This window comes from Pleurodeles waltl, chromosome 9, assembly GCF_031143425.1.
Source record: "Pleurodeles waltl isolate 20211129_DDA chromosome 9, aPleWal1.hap1.20221129, whole genome shotgun sequence".
Taxonomy (NCBI): domain Eukaryota; kingdom Metazoa; phylum Chordata; class Amphibia; order Caudata; family Salamandridae; genus Pleurodeles; species Pleurodeles waltl.
The window spans coordinates 997684480-997708718 of NC_090448.1; the positions used below are offsets into that span (position 1 = coordinate 997684480).

General features: G+C 45.4%; 1 protein-coding gene across 4 annotated transcripts in view; it reads right to left on the reverse strand.

Annotated features, from left to right (window-relative positions):
• The window catches only part of FERMT2 (FERM domain containing kindlin 2), a 375557-nt gene that overhangs the window by 80956 nt on the left and 270362 nt on the right, over nt 1–24239 (reverse strand). For all 4 annotated transcript variants that reach the window (XM_069208559.1, XM_069208557.1, XM_069208560.1 and 1 more), the window contains one exon: nt 4573–4697. In XM_069208559.1, the coding sequence (XP_069064660.1) occupies nt 4573–4697 (125 nt within the window). The remainder of the gene's footprint in view (nt 1–4572; nt 4698–24239) is intronic.

The window sequence follows — 24239 nt, forward strand, 5'->3', positions numbered from 1 at the left end:
GGAATCTGCAAGATATAGTCTCTACTAGGTAAGGCATTACCGAAAGTATGTAACTTGTTCATCTGATAGAAACTTCTAGTGGCGGAGTCGTTTCCTTCGAAACAATACCCAAGCAATACCATCCCTGGAGGTGGGTTTGCAAACCATGTTATTAAAAAGTCGTACAGGACTGAACGGGCAAAGTGCTCATCCCTACGGACCGGACTGTCCAGGCAGAAGTGTTTGGTAAACGTGTGCTGGGATGCCCACTTTGCTGCCTGACAGATGTCAGGGACTGGAACTATGTGTGCTAACGCATTGGTTGCAGCTTTAGCTCAGGTAGAATGAGCATGCAAACACTCAGGGGGTTGCTTTTTGCTCAGTGCAAAGCAGATTTTTATGCAGAGTATGATCCATCTGGAGATGGTACACTTCTGCACTGCCTGACCTTTCTTCTCACACCCACATAGCCAACAGTTGTTCATCCACCCTGAACTCTTTGGTATGGTTAAGTAGAACGCCAGCGCTCTTTTTTGGGTTCAGGTGGTGGTCTCTCTTGTTCCTTAGAAGGATGTGGGGGATGCGTAAACAGTAGGCAAGGTAATGGATTGGCCTACACAAAAGGGCACTTTTCTTTGTCAGGATAGAAGGAAAGATAAGGGCGGCTTAGATGACAATGTCTCCAGCTCACTCACTCTGCGGGCAGATGTAACGGCCACATAGAAGGCTGTTTTCAAAGTGAGAAGCCCAAGAGGACAATTGTGGAGAGGGCGGAAAGTAATGCACATCAGAAATGTCAAAACCAAATTCAGATCGCACTGGGGCATAATGAATGGGGATGGAGGAAAAAGATGTGTAAACCTTTGAGGAACTTAAGTCCTGGGACTTGAAGGTTATTGAGGCAACCTCGAAAAAGAAGTAGACAACCTTTAAGAGTGCCCATAGCAGTACTCTGCTGGGCCAGGGAAAGGATAAACACGAGGACCTCAGAGACAGGGGCAGAAGGGGGTGGGGGTGGGGGGGGGGGGGGGGGGGGGGGGGGAGTCAGCAGACCATGCCACAAATTTTTTCCAATGACAGGCGGAAACCATTTTGGTGGAGGGACTCCTGGATGCCAAGATTGTGTTACTGACTTCGAGAGGAAGGTTAAAAGCGGTCAACTGTCCCTGCTCAATCTCCATGCATGAAGGTGGAAAGTGGACAGTTTCGGGTGGTGAACTGTCCCTGCTGCTGAGGTAAAAGATCTCCCTGACAGGGCAGTCTGAGCTGAGGATCGATTGACATGCTCAGTAGCTCGGGACACTGGACTCAGTGCCCAGTCTGGAGCCACAAAGATTACTTGGCCCCGGTCATTCTTGATCTTCTTGATAACACAGGGAGGAAGTAGTATGGGCAGAAAGGCATACAGGAGGCCTAAGTTCCACTCGAGATGAAAAGCATCTTTGAGCAATTGCTGCAGTGGAAACTCCAATGTGCAAAACTGCTGACATTGCACGTTCTCTGAAGAGGCAAACAGATGTAACCAAGGCTCTCCCATTGCTGAAAGAGACCTTGTGCCAAATACGGATGGCAACGTATTTTGTGATCCGCTAGAGGTTTTCGGCTGAGTTCACATGCTCTGGCGTTCAGAGATCACATCAGATGTCCAGCCATGTCCAAAGGCCCAAAGCTTCTTGACAAAAGGTCCACGACTCAACCCTGCCCTGCTTGTTGGATTACCACATGGCGGTGGGCTTGTCCGTGAACACCTTTGGGGCAGACTGTGAAGACCACTGGCCACCTTACCGCAAGGCTGGTGGATCCCACGCCCTCGGCCACGCACATGCAAGGCACAGTGGCTAGCCAGGAACGGATGCAGTTGGAGGCAGGTTCCGTAGCCACAAATGTGTTGGCAGTGCTGCCGTGAAGACCAAACACCTGGCTGTAGCCCGAGAATCCTTGAAGTGCTCGAGTGCAGAGTCGGCCTTGTCTCTGAAGAGATGAGACCAGTGCCATCACTATGCATAGTCACTGCATAAATCCCAAGTGTAGACCACATTCAGTACGTTTAATATCTGGAGTAGCACTTTCCCAGCTACAGAAGTAGGTGTAGCCAAAGAGCATGATCCATATAATAGGGAGTTTGGGTTAAGTTTAAAGACTCTACCCAAGATAGACTGCCTGGTATCAGCTAAACAGCTCAAGACGCTTAAAAAAAAAAAAACCTCTGGAGAATATACATTGGAGATTTAGATGCTATGGAGCACTAGAGGGTTACCCTGGGTCCTATCTTGTGCCAGGAGAGGTCTGCCAAGTGGACATACAGATACAGACTGAGGTCTGAGATTTAGCAATTTCCTTCGAGGACATTAACTTCAGAAAACCTGCTAAATCCAACACCTATGTAGGTCCCATTTACTCACAATAGGAAAGTACAGTTAAGATTTAGATGAGTGTCCTGAATAAAAGGAACAACGGTCAAGGTAGAGCATAAGTGATTGTTTTTGGGACTGTTAAGGTCTAGCGTATTCTATTACAGTAGTTTTATCAATGTAGCTTATCTTGTGTGACTCTATTAGCTTATTGTGAAAAAGAAAGTAAGGAGGGGATTAGTACACAGGAACCTTACCGGCTGTCTCACATCACGAGTGAACAGCAGAATGTGGCTGCCTATCACTTAATTACAAACCCTATACAACAAAACACCACCTGCCCCTCAACCTATACATTAACAGTACCCAGAGGAAATGTACATTAAAGTATCCATCCTGACAATCCAAGGAACACAGAAGATCACTCTTTCGGATTGCTGCTATAATCGGAATCAAAGTTAGCATCTAAAGCTTCTGCCGGGGGGGGGGGGAGATATTGATGAAGTCTAGGAAAATCAAGACTGGGCTTGGCATCAGCTGGCCAATGTCAGGAGCTATGCTTGAATTTGCAGGAGATGCATGGAGGTAATGGGAACTGTACCATAAACCTAGAGGAAGGAACCAGAATCAACCTTGGGCTTCAATTCCATTTACACAGAATCCCAGAGTCAGACTGCACTTTGGTCCAAGGAGTACTAGAAGGATTAGGTAGCTTGATGCAACTACTGCTACAAATTTGATGAGGATGCCATGTTCACCATGGGGTCCACCATTCCTGAGATAGTTAAGCCAAGGACAATCCAGGATAGACTGATTCCTGAAGAAACAGGAACTCCAAAAACACCTCCTCCCCACCCAAACTCCCCATCTTCTGCACAGACAGACTCCAAAGAGCTAGAGTCTGGGTGCATGGATGAGACTGGGCCCAAGTCCTGCTCCTCCAAGATCTATATAATCTGGGAGGGTGGTAGAGATGAATCCACCTGCTTCGTTGCTATGAGCTGGTATTTTTGTGCCTCTGTTTCTTTTGCTACCTGTTTTGGTGGAGGAGGGTAATCTGTGATGCCCTAATACTATTCGTAGTGATGCCATGAAAACTGAAGGACTCTTTTCTTTCGTATTATCCTGCACATAGATAAATGTGCCCACATACTGATAGGGGCACATCCAGTAATACATGGACTGACTATATAGGATGGAATTAATGTTGAACTGTCAGGAGAGGGATCTAAACATTCATTAAACCGTGCTGCTTGGCTATTCAATAGAAAGCCCTGATGAAGTCTTTGGGAGCAACTCTCACGGGACGAAACACATGTTGGCTGTTGTTGTAAAGGATATTTACTTCAAGAATAAATTAACAATTCTGCCCTTTATCCTGGTCGAATGTACAGCTGATTATTGCGAATAAGACATCAGGCCAAAAACTCATGAACACCGAACTTTTAATTCACGAGTGCCTTGACATCTGTTTGTAATCTGTGATGCATTCAAACTCTGGATGAAGATGGACTTTTGTATTCTTGCGACTGGGATCTCTGCTTGATGACCGGGCTACCACATGTGTAGCATAGGAGCAGGACTCAAACACGGGACCACTGGACAGGCCAGGAAAGCCATGATTGAACAGTCATTGACAATAAGGGGAGCAGAGTTGTAATCTCTGAACTTGCCTGAGTGAACCAAGAGCGGTCACCCATGGTGCAATGGGCCTGCAACTGTGCACTGGGAGGACTTTGAGTTTGATGGTGCAACAGCTGCATCAACATGAGTATCTGGGTGATTGAGTAAAGTTTGGATGAAAGTATAATGTAGCGGATAAATTGCAAACATAACTACAAGCTTCAGAATGTAATAGAAGACCAGAAAGAAATGGCTATTAAAGCCAAGCAATGTAAGAGACTAGCTATGGTTTCAGAATGTGCAAACTGTATATTTTATATTACAACATACCTTAGATTATCAGCTTACTGCTAGAGGAGGAACAAGTAGCTTAACATGATAATTAAACGTAGAAATACTGTCAAAAACCTGCATCTCACAAAGAGGTAAAACAAGCTAGAGTAGTAAACAGGTGTTTCCCTAATTCTATGCTGTTCTTACTTTTATTACTTCATTTTAGATAACAAAGACATACCCCATACCACTGGAGAATCAAGCACTGACCCAGACCACATTCTACTCTAAACAATTCAATTAGTTCAGTGACAAACTCACTCACATATTTCATAAAACCACTTACCTCGCCATAAAGTGAGTGATACCAAATTCTGGCAGAGATTGCCATGCCTGAATAAATCTCATCTTGGCCTCTATTAAACTCATCTGGGCAACATTCTGATGAGCTTCCAAGATTCTAGCTGTGATCTAAACAAGAAAAGTCATACTGGCTTTTAGAAACTGAGGTACCATTAATACAGTTCTAGACTACATTTTAATGCGGGCAAAGCATGCTTCACAATTGTAACTAGTTGGTGCTTTAAAACAACCAAAAGTACTTTCTACCAAACAATTCTGAGTGGAAGCCAAACTCCTAGCTTACACTGAAAATATAATAAAAAAAACAAAGTTATAGTTGTGGTACCACACAAAAAAGTTACATTACCAGTTACTAAAGTTCTACAACATTGGTATTTTTCATAGATTCACATGCTTGAAATAATTACTGCCATTCATCTTGGGGCGTTTGGGTGGAAATGTCAGACTTTTCATGACTATGACTTTCTCTGTTAGCGGCAGTGACGGCTACCTTTTACTGCTGTTGTGCATGCCCCTATGCAGGGAATCAAAACTGCTTTAAGATTATGCTGTGGCCCCTCATCTTGAGCTCAATGCTTGTACTGTTCATGCTGAGTATAAAAGCAATAAAATGTGTTTAAAAAAAATACTGCTATTCATCAGCTTGTTTGCTAAATACTCCAAAAATCACTGGCTCTCATTCAGAGTAGGTGTATATTTGGAAACAGGTAAACATCCCAAGTAACTGGAGAATTTGCGGTTAGTATTTGCATTTTAGTTTTGTTACCCAGAGGCATGGAGTAAAGGCTATGGACTTTATATTTTCCTTTATGACTTTATTCTTGAAGCACTGTGTTGAATCCCATGTTGCTGAGTGTTCATTATAAATAGTAAAATCCCTTCACCCAAAAATAAAACAAGCAAGCGACCCAGCAACTTAAACCAATATACGTTTTATAATGCTTCGGCTGTGCCATGTCTGAGTGGCTACTGAGTTTTGGTATGTGGTGTCCTCACAGACCATAATTCAAGATCAGTTAAGAAAGCAACTGTTTCAAAATCATTTAAGTGGTGACTTCTTGTTGTGGGTCAGCAACCACAATGGCACCACAGGCACGTAATGGCTAGAGGGCAGTGCCAGAAGAGATACCTTTAAAAGCAAGCATAGGTTGTATTTAAGTGCCAAAATGAACTGGTTTCATGACTTAGGGCGACTATATTTTTTGCCGTCAGCTGTACCTCCATAGAAACAGCCACCAGTATTGTACAGAGATGCTAAATTCCAATATGGCAACCCTGTTTTAGAATATTTGATCATTTAAAATCTTCAAATCCCCAAATCATTTCAAGATGTAACAGTAAGTACACCTCATGGCCTATTTTAGGGGAAGTTGCAAGTGCTCCACATATTCGAAGACTGCAGTTCAAGTGGAAAATTATCTATCTAAGCATCTGCAAAATCTCTGCTGTCATGAGGGGTCTGCTGAAACTAAACTTAAGACAGCATTGCAAATGGACAGTTACATCTTACAGTTAATAAAAAGTTTCTTACCATTACAAATATTTCTGGTGGATATGCTATCTTCCCACATATTCATTACCCTAATACTATCCTCCAGGTACCAGACCATCCAGAAATATTTTCCCCAGCAGCAATAGCTCTCCAGCTTTGACAGGCAGAGCCATGTTGCTTCAACCACAACTCCATCCACTCCAGATGTGGAGACATTGGACCACACAAGGCACTAACCAGAACACGGACATCCGTTCCTGGTGCTTTTTCTGCACCCCTTCAGAGGCACGCAGAGAGAAACCAATAGAGCACCAACAACAGCAACAAATAAATCACTTCATAGTTAACATACCTTGAGATCTTATTAATCACAGCACACTCAAACAAAGAGGGATGCCAGTGAGGAAACAGTAGAAAGTCACCTTATACAGAGATTCTACCCAAGGCCAGTAACTATTATCTGATGGATACACTTCCTGCAGAGATTGTTAACCAAAGAAATCAGAGGTCATCTGCTGGGAATCATGTGGTGAGAGATATGGAACTTGCCCTGATGAGTGATTAATTTTAATCACTTTGGAATTTGCTCTGGTTGGAGGTTAGACTGGGTGAAATTCTACACCTTTCCAATATAATCACAACAGTGAATATTAGAAAATGAGAACAATGGACACATTTAGATACTTGGGAGCACAGGTATAAAACGGATATCAGATGAAAAGAAAGGCAGGACTGTAGCAGCCTTTATAGGATCAAATGTGTTTGAGAGTCCTTCCTCTCTTACTTTTCAGGGGAAAAAAAGGTAGCCAATAATGGTGATCTTGCACTGCCAAATTACCTGAAACTAACCAGAGGACGAGACAGTCTTTTGCGGTCAGTCTATGAAACAACAATAATACACTTGATAGCTCTTTGGAAACTGACTAAGGCGGTGGGCCTGGGCGAGCCAGCCTATGAGTTGTACCATGTAGATCAATAAACCTGTTTGGTTGCTGCAATAGCAAGTCCGTCAACAGAGGTAGACACAGCAGAGGGCAATTGCTCAGCAGCGTGCAGTACAACACTATTCAAGCCCAGTCTTTTGTCTAAAAGGATGATATGACCATAACCTCTCCTCACCTTCAGAAATTAGGAAAGTAGCAGAAGAAGTGGGAAGCTGTAGAAGATAGCAGAATCCATAAGGGGATGAAATGCATCTCTCTTGGAGCTAGGAGATGGGGACTCGAGCTCAAAAGGCTTCACAGTGAGAATTTGGCAGCAGCTAAAAGGCAATGCACAACAGGCGCCTCCTGTGGTTGGCTAGATGGAGTCTGCTGAGCTAATTCATCCTTCTTGCTAGGCCTGGGTGTATGGTCACTGACAGCACTATCTGCAGGGGAAAATCCATCACATATGCAGAGTGAATCAAGCAATTGATTGGCATTTGTTCGTGCATTCATATACGGAGCTTCGAACAGTGATGCTGCTGTGTTGATTTCTCACTCAGGTCTGCTGGGGGGGAGGGGAGGCGCCTTTAATAATTTAGGCTGAAACGAGTCAACTCAATTATTGGAGTTTTACAAAACAAAATAAGCCTTGAATAACAGTCACAAGGAGATTTCTAAGGGGCAATCGTGCCAGGACTTACTTCTATAGAATGCTGACCTCTTAGCAGGATACAAGTTTGACTGAATATGCAACCAGGGCTTGCTTACAAGCAGGAAGCAAGGAGACACATGTAAATGGAAAATAAGCTTTCCCGTTTTTTTAAGGGGTATTTATATTAATGTATGAGTGATGATGGTTGTCTTTGTATATGTCTATGTTTTGTTTTTCGGTGTTTAACTTATTGGTACCAGACATTTTCAAACAGGATGGATATATGCACAGACAGATTTATGTAATTAACTGACTAAATGAATAGATAAGATTAAATCTAAAATCCCAGTGGAAATTAATCTTTTCAATGTATGAATTTTGTATAATTTATCCCTATGCTATACAGATATTTTGAGTATTTCCTTACCCATGTTACATGAGGTTATTTGAGCGCACCCCTTTCTCCTTTTTTGATAATGAGCTTGTCCACCAAGGTATTCAGAGATCCTGTCAGATGACCGACATTCCCCTGAGGTCCCCTGCAATACAATCGGCATCAACGTTTCATCACCTGCAACCTTACACCACTTTTCTTGTAGCAGTACCACATGGCTGTCATGTTGTCTTTCAGAACTTGCACAGAGCTGTGTTTGATGGAAAGCAGAAAGCATGGAGATCCAGCTAGAAGCATGAAGGCTGATGTAATGGCTCTGCTCCATTGGAGACCTGAGGACTCTCATCCCCATCTTGTCAAGGTGGCCTCTCCAGCCCACAGTCAACGCATTCCATACCTTCATAAGCACTGGGTGGAGTACAGAATATGGCCTGATGTATGTCACATTGGTGTGCAGAATCTGCCATTGGAAGCCCTGAATTATCTCGTCTGAAATATGGATGTTGCCCTTAAGGGACACCCCGAGTAACAGCCCACACTGCAGAGCAGTCCTATTCCCATGCTGCAGCCAGACTGCCTGTCAGGGATTCACTGACAAGACTGTAAAGACTGAAGTTGAAGGGCAGGTTGCAAGTTTTGAGTTCGAAGATTATCTATAGCATGTAGGGCAATCATGAATTTCCTGTATATTTAATCTGAACCAATCAATTCCTCCAATCATGGAAGGTACTGGCGTTGAGGCAGAGAAATTGCTGGAATAACCTACCAAAACCACTGAATGTGCCTTAGTTAGCTCATAAAGAGACACTGGTGGAGATCAAGACAAACTCTGCGCTGGATCAGACACAGGAGGTTTTGAGACTGGGTCGCTCTGACCAAGGTCAACTTAGCATTTGGCTCAGAGTGGAGGCAAGACCTGAAGCTGAAGGGGTAACTGGAGACAGCCTGTGCTGGGGTAAATCACCCTTGCAGAAATTTGACTAGGGACCTGAAAGTGTCCCGGAGGGACCCAGAACATCTGGAAGAGCTGCAACTTTGCCCCCTTTGAAGGCCTCTACCCACGGTGGGGTCGTGCATGGCCTGGGAAACTCAGGGCACACCTGCTCCAACTGCAAAATTGGATGGGGCATAACACAGACAGTCTGCCCACTGTGCAAGCGTTCCCTGAACTGGCGCAATCAGTGGCTGGGGAGTGGGATGGATGAGTGGGTGGTTGGGAAAGGAGTATTGGGGTGGGTAGGAGTGGGTAGGAGTGGGTGCGCTCTCTTCCTGGACCCGAGTTTGCATGGAGACTTGTCCTTGAACTTTAACTTACCTATGACAAGGACTTGGACAGGTAGCAGCACGTAATGAAGAATGCAACTGCCCAGCTTCTTCTGGTTCTGAATATATTGCTTCAGTTCCTGCTCTTCAATGGCCCTCAGATTTATCAGACAGCGTATGTTGAATGACTCTGAATCTTAATTAAAGGTGAGACACTGCTCTCTAAACCTGTAGTTTTAGGGGAAGGTAACCCTAAAACACTGTAAGCAAAATAATTTGGAGGTCCATACAATTCTGAAAAGAGTTCAGGAAAAAAGCTCCGGATCAACTGTCGCATGAGAAAAAGCTAACTGGCATCAGCACGAAGGGTTGTTCTACAGCTACACTCTGTCACTTCTGGAAGCTGAGCAGTAAGGATCCTTGTGTTTAACAATTTTGTGGTTGGCAACACCAGAAAAGGTATTATGCAACTTTATCAGGAACTGGTAGGGCGATCAAAGGTTAGTTTGATAGCCTTCGTGACACATGAATGGCCTCCATGACAGTGGACCTTAGCGAGGAGGAATAGCAGTGAAATATCACCCTAGAGTTTTCTAGGAATGCTAGGTTTATACTTCTACAATTAAATACCTTGCATCAGACATAGGGTCAGTTTTTGTCAATTTTTTGGGAGGAGTTTGGGGCTCTAGAACCATTCTCCCTTTTAGCCTGATCGTTTAAAAGTTCTACTAATCATAATTTACATTTGCCAGCCTGACTATATTTCACATTGTCTTTTAATACAGGGTTTCTCCAATGCATTAATAATTTGAAATGTTCCCCATAATTCTACTGCAAATATATTGTGGTTTCACGGTTTATAAGGAAATGTTACTTGACTGTAACCAACTGTTGTCGGCTTGTATTGTGACGTCACATGCTATGCACTATTCTGCCATCTAGTGTTCAATTATGAATATTGCAACTTGTATATTACAAAATGAAACTTGTTTTCTGTAAGAATTCGCGATTACGCTGATCACGTTGCCAGAACCCATAATGCATCAACACACAGGCCTTAGCTTTATTGTGCTGTTTTTGCATGTGCCCGTCAAATTTGGTAAAGCCAGATGTCTGCACTCCTCTGTGCATCTAGAGGATATGGGTGGCGCATCCGCAACATGACAATCTACATACACTTTGTGAGAGGGAAGTGACGTTTTCCGTTTAAAGAGTTTGAGGTTGTAGATAACATGCTGCGCACAGTTTTAAAAGCTGTGCCCCTCCCCCTAAAGGCTAGGATGGACGGAAGTAGAGGCAGAACTAATGACTGTTTTCAGACAGCAGGGCCTACAGGGCTTCCTTTTTGCATGAATATCACAGTAATGTTTGGTGAATGCACAGGATAGAGGACCACGTTGCTGCCTTGCAAACATCCATTATGTTGCTGAGGAAAGTCATGATGGATCCTTTTTGTGTGTTTGAGCCAGTGGAAAAGCGGATCAATCAAGGTGTGACGGAGGTGCACCGGGCACACGTCCTAAAGAAAACAAACAAAAAAAAAAAGTGGGGAGGACTAACCAAGTTAGGCAGTATGCAAGTGACATCGCACTTAGCATCACAACCCGTGACATCGCACTTAGCATCACAACCCATGATCTCGCAGGAAGTGGCATCAGATCTTAACACCACAGACAGATTTAGCAGTTCTATTACAACTACATGAGTGTACTACGAGATTTAACAAGTGAGATTGTTAAATCATGAGTGTGCTACGAGATTTAACAAGTGAGGTTAGTTGTTGGAGTTGTGCCACAAAGTTATGCAACCCCTACACCAAATATGGGCCTCACTTTATACATTTAGGTTTTAAAAACTCTGCCACAAAAATTAGCAGCAGGGACAAATGTGGCAGTAAATCAGTTCTGCTTACTTGGTTTGGAAGTCTGCATTTAAAAAAAATCTTATGGGGTTAAGGCATTTGCTGCAGAGATCGGTGTGCCCAGTAAATCTCAGGCAATATTAATATTGGTAAGATCTCAAGATCTCTGGAGGGTATGCCTTTGTTGGAGAGATCTGTGTTTTGCCTAGCCCCAGTTTTTAATCAAAGAGGGATTGAGGATTAATGTTTCTCCAGCAAAGCACATCATGTAATATGCACATGACAGATTTTTAATTTATGTAGATGGGTAAGTGGGCTACTGATATTAACACAAAGATCCTTTTGGAACTTGCAGTTCACAATTTTTAATCCTTCTACTATAGGACGGGGATCTATTAAGGACATGCAACTCCTACACCTTGTCACCCTCACAGTACTAGGTAACACATCCTGTACACTGATTTACACACATCATTATCTGTCAATGTATAATGTTTACGTATGCTATAAAGCGCTCTGACACCCTTCATTTGCATGAGCAGCACTATAACAGAAATAAAGCAAACTAATGGTATTTAAATCGTTATTTGTGTAAATATTGGGATGACCAACACATCAGGCATTTTTACAGTGCATGCATATCTCACATCGAGGGTTTGAACAAAATGAAAACCACAGTTCTCTTAAGTACCTGTGACTTGATAACAAGCTGTGTACCTTTGTTTCCTCCACTGCAGCTAGGTGTGAGGCTTCAGACAGCTCCAGCCAGGCTAATGAAACAAAAGGAGGCCTGATGGCCCCTTAAGTTCGACCTTTGTCTTTGCCCAGCAAGGATTTAAAATAAGAAAGCCCTCTTCAGTTCTGCTCGCTGCTGCTCAAAATGAATAAAAGCATACAACGTGCAGGCTCTGCTTAAAGTGTGTGCAGGTGCTGCTGAAAGCGTACCGTTCCACTGGGATGAATTCGCCATATTTTACCGGGGACCAACTTCTTGGCAGGGTGGATGGACTCCACCCTGTGAAAATGGAGAATGCACCCCTGACTTGAGCCCTGGAGTTGCAGCTAGTGGGTGTACAGAAATGTTGCACGTTATAAGCAGTGTTTCAACATTGCGCACCGCACACCTGTGTTAAGACGATACACTTATTCACTTCACTCACTCGGATGTCAAGATGACATCTTTAAAAACTGACGTCAGGGACTAAACTGCTAGACTGAGTTAGTGCGGACCAGGATGGTCAATTTGGCCATTTTACACTATAAAAAAAGATTGGAAAAACTCAGAGCTTGCATAAATTCAGCTGTACCTGCAAGGTGTCCCAGCAGGTGGCATAAATGGATGTTGTGTAGGGGAATATAGTGTGCAAGGATAACACACTTCAGGCTGCCAAACAAATGCAGTCAGTTACCACCGTTCAATCTCCACACGTGTAGCTGTACAATGCTTAGATTCCAATGGAGGATCCTGTTCCTTTTTGATACAGGAGGACCTTGCACAGGGACATTCTGACTGGAGGACAGATGTAGGAAGTTGGCTCTGTATATTCTATCTCAAATTTAGAGATAATGTGCACAGTCCAAGGGTTCCCCTTAGAGGTAAGATAGTGGCAAAATTAGATAATTCTAATGCTCTATTTTTTGGTAGTGTGGTCGAGCAGTAGGCTTATCAGAGGGTAGTGTTAAGCATTTGTTGTACACACACAGGCAATAAATGAGGAACACACACTCAAAGACTTTACTCCAGGCCAATAGTTTTTATGTAGAAAATGAAAATGTCACTTACCCAGTGTACATCTGTTCGTGGCATCAGTCGCTGTAGATTCGCATGTTTTGCAATAGCTCGCCATCTGGTGTTGGGCCGGAGTGTTACAAGTTGTTTTTCTTCGAAGAAGTCTTTCGAGTCACGGGACCGAGTGACTCCTCCTTTTGTGTCCATTGCGCATGGGCGTCGACTCTATCCTCGATTGTTTTTCCCCGCAGAGGGTGAGGTAGGAGTTGTATTGTAGTAATAGTGCCCATGCAATGGAGTGACTAAGTATGTACCTATATAAGGTTGAAATGATATATATACAAATAGTTGAAGGTAACTTCCGAACTGCTACAGGCTCCCGGGGAGGAGGGTGGGCACATGCGAATCTACAGCGACTGATGCCACGAACAGATGTACACTGGGTAAGTGACATTTTCAGTTCGATGGCATCTGTCGCTGTAGATACGCATGTTTTGCATAGACTAATAAGCAGTTATCTCCCCAAAAGCGGTGGCTCAGCCTGTAGGAGTGGAAGTAGTCTGAAACAATGTTCTTAATACGGCTTGCCCTACTGTGGTTTGTTGTGCGGATAACACGTCTACACAGTAGTGCTTGGTGAATGTGTGAGGCGTAGACCATGTGGCTGCCTTACATATTTCTTGCATTGGGATGTTTCCTAGAAAGGCCATGGTAGCACCTTTCTTTCTGGTTGAGTGTGCCCTTGGTGTAATGGGCAGCTGTCGTTTAGCTTTAAGGTAGCAGATTTGGATGCATTTAACTATCCATCTGGCTATACCTTGTTTTGATATTGGGTTTCCTGCATGAGGTTTTTGGAATGCAATAAATAGTTGTTTAGTCTTTCTGATGTTTTTAGTTCTGTCAATGTAATACATTAATGCTCTTTTGACATCTAATGTATGTAGTGCCCTCTCAGCTACGGAATCTGGCTGTGGGAAGAACACTGGAAGTTCCACTGTTTGATTTAGATGGAACGGTGAAATAACCTTTGGTCAAAATTTAGGATTAGTCCTTAGGACGACCTTATTCTTGTGTAGTTGTATAAAAGGTTCTTGTATTGTAAACGCCTGAATCTCGCTTACTCTTCTTAGGGAAGTAATGGCGATGAGGAATGCAACCTTCCAGGTTAGGAACTGTATTTCGCAGGAGTGCATGGGTTCAAAAGGTGGACCCATAAGTCTAGTTAGGACAACATTTAGGTTCCATGAAGGAACAGGTGGTGTTCTTGGTGGAATAATTCTTTTAAGGCCCTCCATGAATGCTTTAATGACTGGTATCCTATAAAGGGAAGTTGAATAGGTAGTCTGCAGGTATGCAGATATTGCTGCAAGGTGTATTTTAATGGAAGAGAAAGCTAGGTTAGATTTTTGTAAGTGAAGCAAGTAACCCACTACATCTTTTGGAGTTGCGTGTAATGGTTGGATTTGATTAATATGGCAGTAGCAAACAAACCTCTTCCATTTACTTGCATAGCAGTGCCTGGTGGATGGCCTTCTGGCTTGCTTTATGACTTCCATACACTCTTGTGTAAGTTGCAAGTGTCCGAATTCTAGGATTTCAGGAGCCAGATTGCTAGATTCAGCGATGCTGGATCTGGGTGCCTGATCTGTTGGTTGTGTTGAGTTAACAGATCCGGTCTGTTGGGCAGTTTGATGTGTGGTACTACTGATAAGTCTAGCAGCGTTGTGTACCAGGGTTGCCTTGCCCAAGTTGGTGCTATTAATATGAGTTTGAGTTTGTTTTGACTGAGTTGGTTTACCAGATAAGGAAGGAGAGGGAGAGGAGGAAAAGAGTAGGCAAATATCCCTGACCAGTTCATCCATAGGGCATTGCCCTGGGACTGCCTGTGTGGGTATCTGGATGCAAAGTTTTGGCATTTTGCGTTCTCTTTTGTCGCAAACAAGTCTATCTGAGGTGTTCCCCAGAGCTTGAAGTAAGTGTTCAGAGTTTGGGGGTGAATTTCCCATTCGTGGACCTGTTGGTGATCGAGAGAGATTGTCTGCGAGTTGATTCTGAATCCCTGGGATAAACTGCGCTATTAGGCGAATTTGGTTGTGAATTGCCCAATGCCATATCTTTTGTGCTAACCGGCTCAACTGCGTTGAATGTGTCCCCCCTTGCTTGTTTAGATAATACATTGTTGTCATGTTGTCTGTTTTGACGAGAATGTATTTGTGAACTATTATTGGTTGGAAAGCCTTTAGTGCTTGAAAAACTGCTAGCAGTTCTAGGTGATTTATATGCAGTTTTGTTTGATGTACGTTCCATTGTCCTTGTATGCTGTGTTGATCGAGGTGTGCTCCCCACCCTGTCATGGAAGCATCTGTTATTACGTATTGTGGCACTGGGTCTTGGAAAGGCCGCCCTTTGTTTAAATTTATATTGTCCCACCATAGAAGCGAGAGGTAAGTTTGGCGGTCTATTAACACCAGATCTAGAAGGTGACCCTGTGCTTGTGACCATTGTGATGCTAGGCACTGTTGTAAGGGCCTCATGTGCAGTCTTGCGTTCGGGACAATGGCTATGCATGAAGACATCATGCCTAGGAGTTGTAATATCATCTTTGCTTGTATCTTTTGTGTTGGATACATGCGTTGTATGATGTTGTTGAAGTTTTGAATTCTTTGTGGACTTGGAGTGGCTACTCCTTTTGTTGTGTTTATTATGGCTCCTAGGTACTGTTGTACTTTGCACGGCAGGATGTTTGATTTTGCGAAGTTGACGGTGAACCCCAGTTTGTAGAGGGTTTGTATGATTTGATTTGTGTGGTGTGAGCACTTTGATAACAAATGGGTCTTGATTAGCCAGTCGTCTAGATATGGGAATACATGTATTTGCTGCCTTCTGATGTGTGCAGCGACTACTGCTAGACATTTTGTAAAGACTCTTGGTGCTGTTGTTAAACCGAAAGGCAATACTTTGAATTGGTAATGTATTCCTTTGAATACAAACCTTAGGTATTTCCTGTGCGATGGATGTATTGGTATATGGAAATACGCATCTTTGAGGTCTAAGGTTGTCATGTAGTCGTGTAGTTTGAGCAATGGTAGCACTTCTTGTAGTGTGACCATGTGAAAGTGGTCTGATTTGATGTATGTGTTTACTATCCTGAGGTCTAGGATTGGTCTTAGCGTCTTGTCCTTCATTGGTATTAAGAAGTACAGTGAATAAACTCCTGTGTTTATTTGTGTGTTTGGTACTAATTTGATTGCATTCTTTTGCAACAGTGCTTGAACTTCTGTCTCCAGGAGCTCGGAATGATGTTGTGATAAATTTTGTGCTCTTGGTGGTATGTTTGGAGGGAATTGTAGAAATTCTATGCAATAACCATGTTGGATAATTGCTAGAACCCAAGTGTTTGTAGTGATTTCCTGCCATGCTTTGTAATAATGACCTATTCTTCCCCCCACTGGTGTTGTGTGGAGGGGATGAGTGACATGTGAGTCACTGCTTAGTTGCAGGGGTTTTGGGGCTTTGAAATTTTCCCCTATTCCTAGGGAATTGCCCTCCTCTGTATTGGCCCCGAAAGCCTCCCCTGTACTGTCCCTGGTAACTGGACGGTGTTGCCTGTGAGGTGCTGGCTTGTGTGGCCTGACCCCTAAACCCCCCTCTAAAGGGTGTCTTGCGGAAGGTGCCGTAGTTTCCTCTGCTCTGCGGGGAGTAGAGTGCGCCCATTGCTTTAGCAGTGTCCGTGTCCTTTTTAAGTTTTTCTATCGCTGTGTCCACTTCTGGACCGAACAGTTCTTTTTCATTGAAAGGCATATTGAGAACTGCCTGCTGTATCTCTGGTTTAAACCCAGACGTTCGTAGCCATGCATGCCTTCTGATGGTCACGAATGTATTAATTGTCCTTGCAGCTGTGTCTGCTGCGTCCATGGAGGAGCGTATCTGGTTGTTTGAAATGTTTTGACCTTCCTCAACCACTTGCTTTGCCCTTTTTTGTAGGTCTTTGGGTAGATGTTCAATGAGGTGTTGCATCTCATCCCAATGGGCTCTGTCATAGCGCGCAAGTAGTGCTTGAGAGTTGGCGATGCGCCACTGGTTTGCAGCCTGTGCTGCGACTCTTTCCAGCTGCATCGAACTTGCGGCTTTCCTTATCCGGGGGTGGTGCATCCCCAGATGTGTGGGAGTTGGCCCTTTTCCTAGCTGCTCCTACAACGACGGAATCTGGTGGCAGCTGTGCAGTGATGAAAACAGGGTCTGTAGGGGGCGCCTTATACTTTTTTTCCACTCTTGGTGTGATTGCCCTACTTTTGACCGGCTCCTTAAAAATTTCTTTTGCGTGCCGGAGCATACCAGGGAGCATAGGCAGGCTTTGGTAGGAGCTGTGGGTGGAGGAGAGGGTGTTGAATAAAAAGTCATCCTCGACCTGTTCTGAGTGGAGGCTTACATTGTGAAATTGTGCTGCTCTAGCCACCACTTGAGAATACGCAGTGCTGTCTTCTGGTGGAGATGGCTTCGTAGGGTATGCCTCCGAGCTGTTATCTGACACTGGGGCGTCGTACAAGTCCCATGCGTCCTGATCCTGGTCACCCTGGCTCATGGTGGTGTGAGCTGGGGAATGTGATGGAGTTTGTGCTGGTGAGACGTGAATTACAGGTGGAGGAGAGGGTGGTGGAGTAACCTTTTTCACCACCTTGGTTTGTGGTGTTTGTTCAGTTTGGAACTCCAGTCTTCTCTTTCTTCTAATAGGGGGAAGGGTGCTTATTTTCCCTGTTCCCTTCTGTATGAAGATACGCTTTTGCGTATGGTCTACATCGGTAGATTGCAGCTCTTCCTCGAACCTATGCTTTCGCATTTGGGAGGTTAGTGAATGCTCCTCTGTATAAGAGCCTGAAACTGGGTCGGTTGCAGGTTGTTTTGGCACCAAAACCCTGTCTGCATCTTTTTTCGGCTCCGAGCTGACTTTTCTTTTTTTCGGGGCCGAAACCTCTCGGCGTCGATCTTCGTCGGTGCCGCTGTCTCAGCGTCGAGCCGTGTCTACACCGCTATCTCGGTGTCGATGCTTGTCTCCAGCACTTTCTCGGTCCCGAGAAGGCTGCATACCGGTGTCTCGACCGGAGTCGGACTGTCTCGGCACTGTTTGGGCCTTTTTCGGTGCCGACGGTCGGTCACCGAATTTATGGGTCGAGCCATGGCCTGGTGGCAGTGGCGTCCCCTGGGCCTTGTCAATCTTCTTATGTGTTGTTTTCGACGTCTTACTCACGGTTTGTGGGTCATCGAATTCCTCGGAGTCCGATTCGTGGATCGAGAAGGTACCTTCCTCTTCTTGTTCCTCGAACTCTCGGTGGGCTGTCGGCGTGGACGCCATTTGAAGTCTTCTGGCTCGACGGTCTCGGAGTGTTTTTCGGGACCGGAACGCACGACAGGCCTCGCAGGTGTCTTCACTGTGCTCAGGTGACAGGCACAGGTTACAGACCAAGTGTTGGTCTGTATAGGGGTACTTGTTGTGGCATTTGGGACAGAAACGGAACGGGGTCCGTTCCATCGGCGTTCTTCAGCACGCGGTCGGGCCGACCAGGCCCCGACGGGGGATCGAAAAACTACCCCGAAGGGCACCGGAGCTCTTCGATGCGGTGTGGAATCTAACTACGCCGATCCCGAACGCAACAATACCGACGAAAATCTTCCGAATTTAGCTATCTTTCCGTTCCGAAACTCGGAGCGACAGGAACACGTCCGAACCCGATGGCGGAAAAAAAACAATCGAGGATAGAGTCGACGCCCATGCGCAATGGACACAAAAGGAGGAGTCACTCGGTCCCGTGACTCGAAAGACTTCTTCGAAGAAAAACAACTTGTAACACTCCGGCCCAACACCAGATGGCGAGCTATTGCAAAACATGCGTATCTACAGCGACAGATGCCATCGAACATATATTTTCTTAATTTATTTTTAGAACCACAAGTTCAAGATTTGAAGTAAATACATAAAATGCAAGGTACTCCACACAGGTAAGTTAGGAACTTTGAATTAGAGCAATAACATACAGTTTTTGTTAAAATGGCAATAAGCTATTTTAAAAGTAGACAGTGCAGAAATCAACAGTTCCTGGGTGAGGTAAATATTGGTTAGATTGTGAGGTAAGTAAGACAGTTACAAGTCTCAGTTCCTGGGCATAGGCAGCTCACCGTTGAGGGTTCAAGGCAACCCCAAAGTTACCACACCAGCAGCTCAGGGCAAGTCAGGTGCAGAGGTCAAAGGGATGCCCAAAACACATAGGCGCCTATGGAGAATAGGTGTGCTCCGGTTCCAGTCTGCCAGCAGGTAAGTACCCACGTCCTCGGGGGGGGGGGGGGCAGTCCAAGGGGGTTTTGTAGAGCACTGGGGCAGGGCAAAAATTAGGCACACAAAATACCCTCAGCGGCACAGGGGCGGCTGGGTGCAGTGTGCAAAGCAGGCGCTGGGTTTTGTATTGGTTTCAATGGAAGGACCCGGGGGTCACTATCGGTGCAGGCAGGGCACAGGGGGGCTTCTTGGGCCAGCCACCACCTGGGCTAGGCAGAGGGTTGCCTGGGGGTCACTCCTGCACTGAAGTTCGGTTCCTACCAGTCCTGAGGGTGCAATGCTTGGTCCAGGCTTCGAATCCCTTGTTACAGGCAGTCGGTGTCAGGGGGAGCCTCTGGATTCTCTCTGCACGCGTCGCTGTGGGAGGTCCAGGGTGGGTGTTGGGGGGGGGGGGGGGTCATCTCAGGCTACTCACAGGGCTGCAGTCGCCGAGGAGTCCTCCCTGTGGTGTTTGTTCTCTGAATCTCGAGCCGGGGGCGTCGGGTGCAGAGTGTGAAGTCTCACGCTTCCGGTGGGAAGATTGAGGTCTTTGAAGTTGTAGAAAAGTTGCAAGTTTGTTGCTGGTTGTTGAGCGGAGCCGCTGCTCACGTGAGTTTCTTGGCCCTGGGATTCAGGGCAGTCCTCTGAGGCTTCAGAGGTCGCTGGTCCCTGTTGGATGCATCGCTGGTTGCAGGTTTTCGAGTCAGGAGACAGGCCGGTAGGGCTGGGGCCAAAGCAGTTGTCTTCCGTAGTCTCTGCAGGCTTGTAGGTCAGCAGTCCTTTTTAGTTCAGGTTGCAGGAATCTGATTTCCTGGGTTTTTGGGTGCCCCTAAATACTAAATTTAGGGGTGTGTTTAGGTCTGGGAGGGCAGTAGTCAATGGCTACTGTCTTGGAGGGTGGCTACACCCTTTTTGTGCCTCCTCACTGAGGGGGGGGGGGGGGCAGGGGGGGGCACATCACTAATCCTATTGGGGGAATCCTCCAAAACTAAGATGGAGGATAAAGGCAGGGGGTCACCTCAGCTCAGGGCACCTAATGGGCTGTCCTGACTGGTGGGTCACTTCTTGTTTTTCTAATTATCTCCTCCAGCCTTGCTGCCAAAAGTGGGGGGGCAGTGGCCGGACGGGCATCTCCACTAGCTGGGATGCCCTGTGGCGTTGTAACAAAAGGGGTGAGCCTTTGAGGCTCACTGCCAGGCGTTACAGTTCCTGCCGTGGAGGTGAAAAGCACCTCCACCCAGTACAGGCTTTGTTCCTGGCCACAGAGTGACAAAGGCACTCTCCCCATGTGGCCAGCAACTCGTCTGGTTGTGGCAGGCTGGCAGAAACTGGTCAGCCTAACACTAGGTGTCGGATTGGTATTCAGGGGGCATCTCTAAGATGCCCTCTGGGTGCATTTTACAATAAATTCCACACTGGCATCAGTGTGCATTTATTGTGCTGAGAAGTTTGATACCAAACTTCCCAGATTTCAGTGTAGCCATTATGGAACTGTGGAGTTCGTGTCTGACAAACTCCCAGACCATATACTCTTATGGCTACCCTGCACTTACAATGTCTAAGGTTTTGCTTAGACACTGTGGGGAGATAGTGCTCATGCACGTATGTCTTCACCTGTGGTATAGTTCACCCTGCCTTAGGGCTGTAAGGGCTGCTAGAGGGGTGACTCACCTATGCCACAGGCAGTGTGAGGTTGACATGGAACTCTGAGGGGAGTGCCATGTCGACTTAGTAATTTTCTCCCCACCAGCACACACAAGCTGGGAGGCAGTGTGCCTGTGCTGAGTGGGGGGTCCCCAGGGTGGCATAAGACATGCTGCAGCCTTTAGAGACCTTCCCTGGCATCAGGGCCCTTGGTACCAGGGGTACCAGTTACAAGGGACTTATCTGAGTGCCAGGGCTGTCCCAATTGTGGAAACAAAGGTACAGTTTAGGGAAAGAACACTGGTGCTGGGGCCTGGTTAGCAGGGTCCCAGCACACTCAAATCATAACTAAGCATCAGCAAAGGCAAAAAGTCAGGGGGTAACCATGCCAAGGAGACATTTCCTTACAGATGTGCATGCCCAGGAGTGAGTTCCGGGTACCATACTCCTGGCCTCAACTGATGTTACTAGGATGACCTGGGACTTGGTGTTCCTGATCTTCAGAACTTGCTGTAGGACAGGTAGAAGTAGAAAGGTATGCAGGAGTCCCTTGGTATATCATTCCAACCGGAATGGATTGCCTAAGTGTTTTTGCACAAACTCCAAAGTGGACATTTGTTGACGTTTCATATTAGACAATGACAAAGATATAGCAAAGTTTCTTGCCACTGTTGGAAAATGCCGGTCCTGCACCACCTCAGTAAGAAGACTCCACTTGTGATCTGCCCAATGAAATCTGCTGCTCATTTTGCCCCCTCTGTGATACTACCATGTGATTTGCAATCAGGAAGAGGTCCTGGCACTGAAATTACCTTCAGTGAAGAAAAGACTCCTGGTACAGGACCCCACTTTACCTTCCTTGTTGCAGTACCCCATGGCAGCACGGTTGGTCATGAAAACTTGCACCAAGCTTCCCTTGATAGATCACAGGAAGGTCCCCAGAGCCAGACAAATGGCCCACAACTCCAGCAGACTGGTATGGAACCATTCGTCTGCCATGGGATATCCTCTGAAATTCCATAACTGGTACAATCAATGTTTGGCAAGGGTCAACAGCCCCAAGGAATGTGCTGTACCTCTGCAGTCTTTAGAGTTTCAAAGCAGAGCGGGGTCTCCCTTCCCTCTGAAGAGGTGGGACCCCATCAAAGGGTAGGTACATTAAAGGTTCCTGTAAGTCAACAGAGCATTCAGTGGATCTCATCCAGGTGTGTATGAAGGACAACACTGGCACCAACCACCCTGCACAGGCAATCCATGGTATCAAGACATGAGTTACATCATGCCTATCATGATTCGTTTGGTCTACAGTGAACCTAGCATCTTCTAGGACCACCAGCAAGATACCACAGACCATGCTCCAAAGGGCCGTGCAGTGGCCTAACAGGCAGAGTGCATTTAGTCAGCAGTGTCAGAACGGCAAAGAAAACATGCATTTGCCAAAAGTACCACTCCTCTTGAATTCTATATCCACAGGAAGTCTGAAATTAATTTGGATTCACTCTACTGGTTGACTACTGCACGTTAAAGTCTGCTGGAGTGGGATGCTTGATGAACAAATACGGGTCATCTGGCAGTGGTGTACAATCTCTGGCCACCTGTATATTCACAGGCAGACAAGAGCATGGTTTAGACAAAACTAAGTATTCACGAGGGCATAATTAAATAAAGTAGGGGCTCAGATATTGAGGGGCTAGGCTGCAGAATGTGTCTAAACATTTGCTTTGCTCTTAATAGAGGGCAGCTGTAATTCCAGTACCTTGGCTACACTCCGATCCACCACTGTGAACAAAGCACATGTTTGTTGATGGCCTACGTGGCAGCTGAAAGTCTCTCTTAGGAGAAGTATCAAGGGCATTGGCATAATTATATAAAAAAGGTGGAACAATCCATCCTCTAAACCACCATCATCATCATTATCCTGGGGTGCAGTCTCCTCTGGCACAGGCTCAGCGTCGGAACCAAAAAGAAAATGGGAGTCTCTTCTGGTAGTTGTGACATTGTAGAGGTGCAGGGTTAGAGTCCAGTTGCATGGCGACTGGTCGTGCTTTTGTATTTTTGTTGTGACATTTGTCAAGCTTGGGCAGTCATCTGACAGTGTATGCACTAGTTCATTCTCGAACACTAGTGGAGATAGTCCCAGAGTCGGGTGCCTGAAACTGTGTTGATCGTGGGTCCTGAGTGGAAGTCTGTACTGAAGTTAGTACTGGCCCATTAATGGGTTCTTAAAGGGCAGCCTGCTCAGGCAAGTAACCCGCTGGCAGTATACCAACTGGCTGCCCTTGCAGTTCAGTGGGGGTCAGAATGAATGCCAGAGGGAGCTGGAAGCACAATGAAGATATACAGCACAGTCGGATTTAAGGCACACGTGCTGCAGGTTCGATTATGGCCAGGGATACACAGGCACAGAGACCAACTGAGACGCCCTCTGAGCAGATTTTATGCTGATAGGTAAAACTGTAAATTGGAAATGCTTTGCAACTACCATAGAGCAAAGTTTCGGACAATGACTGAAGACAACGTGATATGAATGTAATCATCCTTAAGAGTGAGTATTGTTAAGTCATCTTGCTGTTGGAGTGGGACCAACTCTTGAAATATCACCCTCAAATGTATTGTTTTCAGGAACGTATTTAGGATCTGCAGTTCCTAGGTGGATGGAGAAGTCAGAAAGTTCACTCCATGGCCTCCTCTTGTAACAGAGCTTTCATTATTGCCTCTTGCTTAGCAGCAACCAGATCTGTCCAGAAGCAGTTTTTGGGGAGGTATATTTGAGGATAGGTGAGTGAACATGCTCGAGTAGTCAGTTATTACCTTAAATCACTCAAGATTTTAGTCATTCTGCCTTTCCGCTTTACCTGTCCATGCATTCTCTGCATGGATACAGCATAATCTCTTTGTGAATCAGAGACTGCCACAGACTATTACTGCCACAAAAAAGTCCCCTCAGAGTTAGAGTGCAGTGCTTTTGCTTCCGTTGCACCTGTGTTGAAAAGACTGTGGCCCCTTAAAAAGCTCGTCTAGCTGGAACAGAAGTGATGTTTTCTGAATGTGTTGTAACAGGCTTTGCTATTGAATGTCATCCATGGGCTTGTCAACAGTTATTCCAGTTTTACATTTTTCTAAAACCTCATTTACATGTGAGCCAAACGATTGGATACCACTGAATGGCAAATCTAAGAATTACTGCTGTACTTCAGGGCGGAACCTGGAAATACATACACAAGAGGGTCGATGTAATAGGACTCTGGTGTTGATTTGACTGCATTGCATGCTGTATCTGTAACATGCTGACAGGAATACAGTCCTACTTTGGGAATTATTTTTCCTCTAGCAAGTATTTCTTTGCCCATCTTCCAATATTTTTCTTGAAGCGGTTGGGAAA